This window comes from Anopheles nili, chromosome 2 (assembly GCF_943737925.1).
Source record: "Anopheles nili chromosome 2, idAnoNiliSN_F5_01, whole genome shotgun sequence".
Classification (NCBI taxonomy): Eukaryota; Metazoa; Arthropoda; class Insecta; order Diptera; family Culicidae; genus Anopheles; species Anopheles nili.
This window is the reverse complement of record NC_071291.1, coordinates 69,205,948-69,216,121: the sequence shown is the minus strand read 5'-3', so window position 1 is coordinate 69,216,121 and position 10,174 is coordinate 69,205,948. Positions and strand designations below refer to the sequence as shown.

General features: G+C 47.9%; 1 protein-coding gene across 1 annotated transcript; it reads right to left on the bottom strand.

The window, feature by feature from the left end:
- Positions 1–459: 459 nt before the first annotated feature.
- Positions 460–9,924, bottom strand: LOC128729276 (insulin-like growth factor 2 mRNA-binding protein 1). The gene is made up of 5 exons (XM_053822945.1): positions 9,608–9,924; positions 2,249–2,419; positions 1,027–2,164; positions 796–945; positions 460–660 (listed from the first exon to the last, which is right to left on the bottom strand). Exons 1-5 carry the CDS (start codon positions 9,922–9,924, stop codon positions 460–462), a joined length of 1,977 nt encoding a protein of 658 aa, XP_053678920.1.
- Between the last annotated feature and the right edge of the window lie 250 nt (positions 9,925–10,174).

Here is a 10,174-nt window from a genome sequence, read left to right as displayed (position 1 = left end):
CTACTCCGAAAGGCGGAGCAGAACGGGAAGAGGCTTGTTGCTGTGATGAACTGTGCCCGAACCTCTGTAAAACGATCAGCTCAAGAATACCTGTGCTGTTCCGAGGGTTATTGCATGGTCTGGGTACTGATGTGGGGGTTAGTGTTGTATTTGGCTTCACGTGTAGTAGCTGTTCTCCTTTTGATTCGAAGATAACCCGACTACCGTTTGTTTCCAAGGGTGTGGGAAGATCGAATCAATCGTTCACAGATGTTACTCCATTCAGCGCTCAAACTCTCGCTCGCTGCCGCTACGCTGGTATCTTTCTCCAATGTTATCTTCTTTTCCCGAGCTGTGCACCTTCTGACTGCTGCTGGTGATAGTGGTGCTTCAACAATCCTTACCGCCGCTTCCGTCATCACTGTTTCCGTTTTACATTCGCACATCGTCGTCTCCTTCCGGTGCAGGATGACATTTTGATTACGCATTTGTACTAGACGACTGTTGCTGGGGCGGCGTCGTAGAGGCGGCCACGACGGTCGTGGGAGTGACGGGAGTGGCTCCGGTGGCCTGTGCCACCGTTCCCGTCGTCTGTTCCTTCGCTTTCTGCGTCGATTGCCGCTTGGTGACCGGTGGCGGATTCGTGGCCAGCATCATCGTACGAATACGCCGCTGTGCCGACTGGGTGGTAAAGATTGTTAGGGAGTAAAGAGACGAAGGTTACCGAACCGGGGTCATACATGGCATCGTATACGTACACGTATTGAACTCTACATTTTACTGGACTACAGGCGTTTCACTATTCTAACCACTCACCTGTACACTGAAGAATGGTCCGATGATATGCACTGTCGTCTCCTCGTCGACGGGTGTGCTGGCGGTGTGTTCTGGCAGCTTGATTATACTTCCGGTTACACGTTGCAGTTCCCGCACGTTCTGACCACCCTTACCGATGATTCTTCCCACCTACAATTCGACGCACGAGACAACAAAAAGCGATATTTAGTGTTTGTTCATCCGGTCACACTAGCGCCCTCTATAACGCACCTGTGCACTTGGTACAAAGATCTCCACCGTCAGCCTGACATCATCGGTGCCAGACACGAAGCCTTCCTCGCGCATCTTCTCGAAGATCAAATACTGCGCCTTCCACTGGGCCTCCGGTGTGCCAATAATGGTAACTTTTCGCTCGGTCTGCAACTCCTGCGGTTTGTCCGCTTCGAGCGGTGCAATCTTCACGGAGGCACCCGAGAACCGGATGATGTTGCGGATGTGCAGCCCCTTGGTACCGATGATGGCTCCGACAGCATTGTTCGGGATGTAGAGGAAGGTTGTCTCCTGCACCTCACTGGAACCTGGCGGCACACCCGCGGGTCCTCCGGCAGGAGGTTGGTACATCGGGAAGTTCGAGCCCGGATACATGCCAGCACCGCTGCTACCGCTTGCAGTCGCACCGCCAGTGCGTCCTGTGAAGCCCATGCCATTGCCGGCTGTCGACATCATCGCCATCGGGTGCAGACCCGGGAACATGATGCTCTGCGGGGCTAGAGCCTGCAGGTCGTTCTCGTAGCTCTGGCGCAGCTTGGCGCTGATCTGGCTCTCGCCCTTCGACATGTTCTCGATCGAGCCCTTCACGGTAATAATACGCTCCAGGTTGAAGCTGCTAATGTCGTTGATCGAACTGACCGTGATCTTCGTGTCCGTGTCTTGCATTATCCGCTTGATCGTGTTGCCACTCTTGCCGATGATGCGCCCAATCAGGTTGTTGTGGGCCAGGATCTTCAGACAAATCTCGCCCTTGTTCGTGCTGTTCGCTTCCTGCTGCATCACTTCGAGGATCTTTTTGCACGCCATCGTACAGTTCTCAGGGTTACCGTAGATCGTGATCGCCTTCTCCACCGATCCGACGTTATCCTTCCGGTGGACGTCGACCCGCGCCCGACTCTGCTGCGTGATGTGCCGGATCGTACTGCCCTGCCGGCCAATGATCGCCCCGACCATCTCACTCTGGACCAACACCCGGAGCGGGAAGTCGGTCTGCCGACCGGGACCACCTCCACCCGGCATGCCTGCACCGTACTGCGATCGGTTGCGCTGTGTCCGACGGGCCTGTTTGTTCGCCTCGGACAGCTCCACCTGCAGCTTCGAGCACTCAAAGTCGACACCGTTCAACCCGGACACCGCTCTGGAAGTACCGGAGAGAAAGAACCATTCATACGCGTAAATGATCATGCACTTTTAGTTACGCATTACCACACAGAGTACTTACCGTTGCGCCTGGTCGTGGTTCTCGAAGGTGATATGGACGGTCTGCGTGTTGGGGTCTTTGCTGGTGCCCGCCTCGCAGTGTTCAACTTTTCCGTACGGCTTCAACAACGGTTCGATATCGTCGAACTTGGCGTGTTGTGGAATTCCACTGATAACGATTTTGGCCGTTGTGCTGCGAACGAGAAGAAGGATATCCGAGTTTGACGGTTATTGCAGCTGCCATCAATGCACTAACGCCCATCCATCTATCAGCTCATGCCGATCCGTCACATATACCTAACCGCCACCGAAGCCGATCTGTGACTGCGTTGACGAATGACGTGGGATTTCCGCCGAACCCCCGGAAGTAGATCTTCCGCACACGCGAACACCCAGCAATAATACATGCGCGTCCGCTAACGAACGCGAATGTGCAACGATTGTATTAATGAGGAACCGTGACAACTGCTAGAGCCGCTGAATCACACAGCACTCCATGAGAGCCACTCCGGAATCGCAACACTGCCGTTGGTAGACTGAACCCCATCTACGGTTCTTCCCTGATGGCTGATGTGTGCAGAAAGTGTTATGCCGTTTTTGCTTCTCTCGCACCACCGGAAAGATCATCGTGGAAAGATCATCGCACGAGGGGTCTCTTAGCGTTCCCTCCCGCCGAGCTCGGTGTACTGATGAGAAGTGTCAATCCACTCCAATCTACACCCAGACAGAGGGGCACATCCGTTTCATGTGCTCGCGTCAGCGAACCGCAACCATCTAGGCCCATATGTGCCTTGCCAATGCCAATGCCGCAACAAATTCACCCGCGAAGTTCCTGGGTGTAGCGTCGACAAATGAAAGGCACGGAGACGTTTTGCAAATTTACCCACTGATGTCTGAGGACGACTGGGCACTCTGCGGGATGCGGTGCGTTATGAATTGGCTCTCGCCAACCACCCCACTCAGCAGATTAACATATGCGCGCGTTTCACGTCCCACAAAGAAAGGTTTTGCAACTACCGAAAGAGGCACCAAAGGAATGGTTCTTTCCGTCTCCATTCATGGGTTGAGGTCTTCGCTTCATTCATACCCAGAGGCTATGCAAGAAAGAAGCTAGGGCGATAAGGCTTCGACGGAAGACGATGAAGATGAAGAATATATGGAGGCGATCGTACCGGGATCGGGTTGTGGTCGGTCAAGTGTGGCAGAGACGCTGCATGCACACATGCGAAGCCATTTCCATCGCCTTGCTTCTCAATCCACGAGGTTCGCAATTGAGAAGAAACGGCGAAGAACAACGAAGACGATTGGGGAAGATCCACCAGCATTCCAGCGGGAACGCATAACGGGTTTACGGCGTGTGGTTCGATATGATCGATACCTGAAACGGGTTTCCACTTTTCCAAAGCAGAAGGGGACTTCCCATCGGAGCAGTCTCTTTGTAATGTGGTTACAAATTTTTATTTACAAAAGTTTCTGTTCAAAAGATCTGTCGAGATATAGTAAGAGAATTTAAGACAACTTTTTCACTTGAACCAAAGAAAAACGGTTTAACGTTATAGACGATAACTTCATCAAGTTTTACTTATCACCACTGGCACGTGAGTCCATAAAAGTAGAGTAACAAAACGAACGGGATGATCAGTTGGAAAAGGGCTATAAAGAACAACTCTTCGCTTTCTGCAACCTTCTAGCCCTTCATTCCTTGAGATATGCTGGTTTACAAATCCCACCCAACTCACATCCATGTTCTGCCTTCATGCTCTTAACTAAATTTGTACTCTCTCTCTCTATCTCTCTCTCTCTCTCTCTCACGCTCTCCTTTCTTTCCAGAATTTCCAGATTCGCCAGCATCTCCAGCATCCAGAATGCTATGTTGCTCATGATGAGCGTCGAGCAGCTCATTAAGCATAATAAAATCGACAAAGCGAACAGCCGCCGTTCGGTTAGTTCGTGAAAAGTTCACCAGAGGGTGGAAACGCGAGAGCGTGCGCGCCCAACGTCATGCTCAACGGATGCGTCCCGCATGGTCGCGATCGTGCGCCTGGTCTCGGCCTGTGGATATGTATCAAAAATAAACAAATGAACGCACGAAAAGGGAGCGCAAAAGTGAATGAACTTCACGAGCGTTCTCGCCGGGCGACGCGACAACCAGCGTGGTTGCATTTCTTCTTGTTCGCGCGTGGTTGTGGCGGCTGTTGATGTCATTTCTTCGCTCGCTGTTCCACCGTTGGCCCTCTGGTGGCGGCCAAACTGGCTTAACTTCGACTTTCCAACGGCCATGGTGTATCTTATGATTCGATCTTACTTAATGACTTCTTCGGCCCAGAGCGATCTTCTTTCTGAACGTGAAATTCCACACCGAGCCGTCTCGCACGATCAGTCTCATTCGGATTCCGCTCCCTTCGTAGACCTTCGAGACGACCAACGCGGGACCAAGCGAATACTTGTTTGTCTGGAGATCGAGCGAAAACCGATCGCCCGTTTCGATCTTTCTGAACGGCGGGAAGCATTCCGCAAGCGTGACTTTGGAGGCTTTGGAGTAAGTAGGTCCCCAGCAGAATTTTCTTACTGAACCGTCGCCTCGAGGGAGCTGAAGAATTTTCCCTGTCTGGCTGCTCTACTTCATTGTGCTCCTTCGCAGGTCATCGTTGGAATGGTGGCTTTCGTATCTTACTGACGATAACTCCCCTACCGGAGGTTATTGTAACCGGAGCATAGCGCATTTATTGCCTCTCATATGGTAACCGCGTGAAGCTGTTATTTGCGTTCCCTTCGCTTAACAAAAATAGGGATATATTTTTTGCTGTATGCCATGGATTGAGAGATATGGTAGGGATACTAGAAATACCAAGTAGTGTACACCATTACCAAAAGTCAATATTAATCCTTAAATAGCTCAACGTGCAATCCAAAGTATCGAACGCAAACTTTAGTCATCTTCACTAACATTCTAGAAATAAACTATTAGTATTATCTCGCTAGCGGTGACTAGATCCTATTTTGACATGACTAACAAAACACTCACCCTCATATATCGCACTGCAACAAGTACTCAATGCGACGGCTTTCCGGTATCGTCATATCTTTGACCGGATAAACACCACGTTTCCGCACGTTCACGTCAACAGTGACGTGAACCGCAATGTGCGCCAAAGTCGTAGAAAAAAATCTACATTCTTACACATACGAGAACTAAAAGGCACGATCGAATCCATTACAAGCTGGCATACTAAAAGCATGTGGCGTGTTGGGGAAACAACTCACAACAGCAGCATCATATATTCTGCCACAGCACCGCTACGGGTATCTCTTTGAATTAGGGCAAGGTTTTTGGTTTCTGCAACAGGAACAGCGAAACTATGCGGAAAACCGTTACGTCGTGAAGACGCGGCGGCAACCACAAACGAATGCGAACGCTCGGTTGTACGATAGCCTTCATCAACCAGGACACGATGTAAAGCAAGGCAACTGGATGGAGCTGAATGTCATGAAAACGATGATAAATCGATCGATAACACTCTCGGTCCTCGAAGAAAGTAGATCCAAACAGATATTTCATTTGCATGAACACCGACAGTGAACGAAACCCCAATAAATGTAAATCATCGGTAGAAGTCTGGAGTGGTTGATTTCATGGAATACGTGTTCAAATTAAATTAAAAATTTCGTAACTTTGTAACAATCCCTGTACGGGACTATGAGACATTCACCACTTCCAGTGAAACACACGGAACGTACGTGATATGCAGGCGTTCGTATTCGGGTTCTCGAGAGCACCAGACAGTACAAGCGATCCACCACGATCGACGATCGACGCGGATTGCTTTTGAAATGCAACGCAGCACGCACTAAAACCGAATCCGATGGTAGTCCAGCACTACAGGACTACCAGCATGGCTCGGAATGCGGTGCGGGAACTCTCAGTTAGTCGCACGCGTCGCCCGAGGCTGACATACGCTGGCGTGGAATGCGCAAACATCGACACCCGCAAACGGTGTCACCGGTGCCTGTCTGGGGGGAAAAAGGAAATCTTTGCGAGGTCTCTGGTTGTCTGTTGCGTGGACCAGCAGACGTTTTCCTGTTCATTTCCAATTCAACAGCAACATTCCTGAGACACACGCGCAATGCCCAAAGACTTTTAAAGCAGCAAAACCGCCTTCGTTTGTCGGGAAGTCGGGAGTTATTCTGGGATGTGCTGGAAATGTCCCATTCCAACAATGCTCTTAAGGGTCCCTCGCCGTTATTTTCCTAACATATAACTGCAGTCGGTTTACGCGACATCATTCATCAGACATCATGAAACAAATTTGTTACAATTATATTATAATCATTATATCTTAGTTTATCTAAATGTAGCTTCCATTGAGCTAAGAATAACTTGAACGTGTTATTGACCCGTAGAATAGTTCGGTATCAATTATATTGCTTTTCCAATCACTACAACTCCTCTATATTTCTCCACTGCATTTCCGTTTTATTGTTGTCCAAAAAATAAAACGACATGCCCTTACTACTGCTTCTCCCAGTTCCAATCGCTTGTGCCTTCAAATTCAGCCCGCACATAAAGCCGCTTCATACAATGTATGGGACCTCTTGCTTACGTTTTATGCGATGCGATCGCGACCAGAACACTGCACCGAGAGCTAGTGATGTGTGCAAGCGAGTGTTTACATCCGGAAGGGGCAAACTGCAACGTTATTTTGTTCTCGTCGCTTGGTCGCCCGTGCAACTGCATTTCCCGGTCGCGAAAGTGCAACAGCGAACGCGCGCTTTCTATTAGCATAACATACACGGAATCGGGATGGGTTGGCTACCCTTTGGGTTTGTTACGCTGGGTGGCGGTGTCAGTGCGTACGGGTTCCATTGGTGACCTCATTTCCTCCACTGTTGTCATCGTAAACATACATCCGTCTGCGTTTATTTTATTTCTTTTTTAAGAAACCATCAAGAAAATAAAAAAGACAAACATTGTCGCGACACGACCCGTACATTGTGCACGGGATCGGCCTCGGCCGTATTACTGACTACAACAAAGTGCAGTGTAATATGCATTCATCGCTCATCCGGTCGCGTCCCGGTTGTAACACTGGATAGCGATCGCGAAAGCGTGAGTTCTGACATTGGGCATTATTGTTTCACCTACGGCGATCGAGATTATAACACAGGTTTAGTAGAGCATGTTTGGTGATAATTGTAATATTCACCTGTAAATCCGGATGCAGCAGTCAGATGCATCTTACTCTGTAGATTTATAAAAGCGATTTTTACGCACGAGAAAGCAATTTTTCAACATGCATTAACGACTCAACAAAGCCTGATTATTGTAGCTTTATTTGTATGTAACATTTTAAAATTTGTATTGCATTTGTATTGTATTGAAAATTTTTATATTATAGATTAAATTCAGTAAGCTTCCTGCCCGTTACGATGACGAGGGAACAGTGTGCCACTGGATGCGAAATTCCTTCAAAAGCAATCGCAAGAACTCCAAAGATCACGCGTTGTAGAATTAATGACCCTCAATAATCTCTACCATAAGCCGCCGTTGCTTGTCTGCTGCCTTATCCGCCTACTCCCAGCAGTGATCATCAGGCAGAGTGAGGCGAGTGTTTGTGTTAAAATTTCAGCGTCATGCATCATGCATCGCGCATTTAAAAACACGATCGTTAGACCTTCTCAACGGCTGGGATGCAACGGTTGGGAGCGAGCCAAACATATTTTGGGATTTTGGCTGCGAGGACGTGGCATGAACAGGAAATAGCAACCAACGTCAAATTCTAAGTGCCAAGGCTAACAGAGAGCAGATACGAGAAGCACACTCGCATGAGCACAAAATTAGCCCGCTACGAGAGAGAAGCAACATAAAACGAAATGCTCAGGCCTTAACTCAATCCCGGCGTCGCATATTTTTATGAATGAAACCATAATCTTTTAGACCCCCATGTGCTCCATCGGTCTCCGGGTTTTCTTCCCACGGAAAGTGGCTTGCTTTTTCTCTCTCACACACACACTGTTTCTATTACTCTTGTTCTTTTTGTATGTGTTCGCTCTCACTGTATTATTCCATCTTCCTTTCGCTACACTCAACACCCTTCGAATGCCCGCGGACGCGGTATATTAAAGCATGGGAGCAAAGGCGATGGATGGCTCAAACAACCGTCTAAGTGTGGGCAAGCAGTTGCCCCGGAAATTGTAAAAATTGTTACACTATTGATAACAAATGTTTACTTTTCCGTTTTTTTGTTTGTTCCTCGCTGGGTAAAGATTTCTTGCGTTTGCTCATGAGCCTTTCTGTGTTGGCTCACACTTTCATCCAGCGCCGTAGAGACGTGGCATCAACAAGGTAGCTTCCTTTTTCATTACTGATAGGCACAGTAATCCAAGATGGATTGGAATGCAATGCGAGACTGATGAAAGTACACGAGGCAAGTGTGTGGAAACAAAGTGTTTGTACAAATGTTGGTTATTTTCCTGTTGTTCAGAGTTTGTTTTCGACAAAGCTGTTGTGTGTAAGTCTCTATTTTCTAAGGGCACGCCTTTCATTCATGGATTCGCAATCTACCACATGTTCATGACACTTTGATCTTCCGCTTGCATGTATGTGGCGGCTATCAAGATTTATTCTACTGTTTTTCTGGTGTACACGCTCCACCTTTGATGTGATCTTCTTTCTTTGAGATTGTTTTGCTGGCGTGGCGGATAACCATAAATAGGTCACATTCCTCAAAACTCTCTCCAAGCGGTTGCGCATGATCATAATTCCGGAAATCCAATCTTCGCGTAGCTTACGACCTTAGCTTGAAGCTACGATCGCCCAGTATGAGTCGTTTTCTATGTCTAAATGGCGGCTTCTATGGCGCCATTTTTTTTTGGCGCCAGAACCAACCTCAAAAATAACAGTTTTTGTTGCCAACCGTGCGAATATAAGCTGCGATAGACTGTCGATAAGGGTTTACTTTGCAGTGTCAGTAAAGTGGGTGCAGCTGTTGGCATTTATCTTCCTCTTCATATACAGACTACAGGGACGATACTTAACAGCTGATCAAACAGCCACCCATTTGAAGTTTTCTTTTTATGGCGGATATTATTTGCAGCAATATCGAAACTGCCAACTTTCCTCTTTCGCGCCGAAACATGTCGCCCAGAGACGCGCTTAAATTACAGTTGCTTACCTGAAAGAAAAATTAAAAAAAAAACATGGTTAGATAACAGAAAAACATGATGGCATAGATACTATTTCGCATGGTACGGACAACCGAGTTTTCGATCAAAGTCGTTTATATAAAAAAGTAATAAGGCTTGAATTTTGTAGCAATAACCTGAAATAAGTAGCCCGATTTTCAAATTTCATTCTCACTTTTCAGTTTGCTCAGTTTCCTACCTGAATACACTGGCTGTCATTTGCCAATTATTTTGGCGGTTCAACTGTGTGTATTTTGCATCTAGATATTGATAACGATTGGTGCGTGTTCTATATCCAAAACCACCCCCCTGACCGGGCGGAGGATCGGAAAATTGGCCGTAATACGGTTTCACAACGTAGCCGTAACTAGCTGTCACTACGGCTGGTGGACTGTGCTGATGGGCATAATCCACCGTGGAGGTCTGATACTGCGATATCTGCGTGCTACTGTAGTGAGACTGTTGCTGCTGGTATTGATATTGCTGTTGTTGCTGCTGGTACTGATGTTGGGCCATATTCACCATGTATCACCAAGTGCGAGACCGAACTAATCGATCCAATGCGCGCGAAACACAGTACCGAACACGTGGCAGACCAGCACCCCTTCGATTAGTCAATGCAGGTTTTCTACCCCAATTTTTGCTCCACACACCTTTACTTGGCTTTGTGGCTCTAATCGTAGCCTACGGTAAGATTACATCTAATGATGTTGTACCGGCGTTGAAAAATCCATACTGCAAATGACTTGTAGCGCTGTTAGGCGAG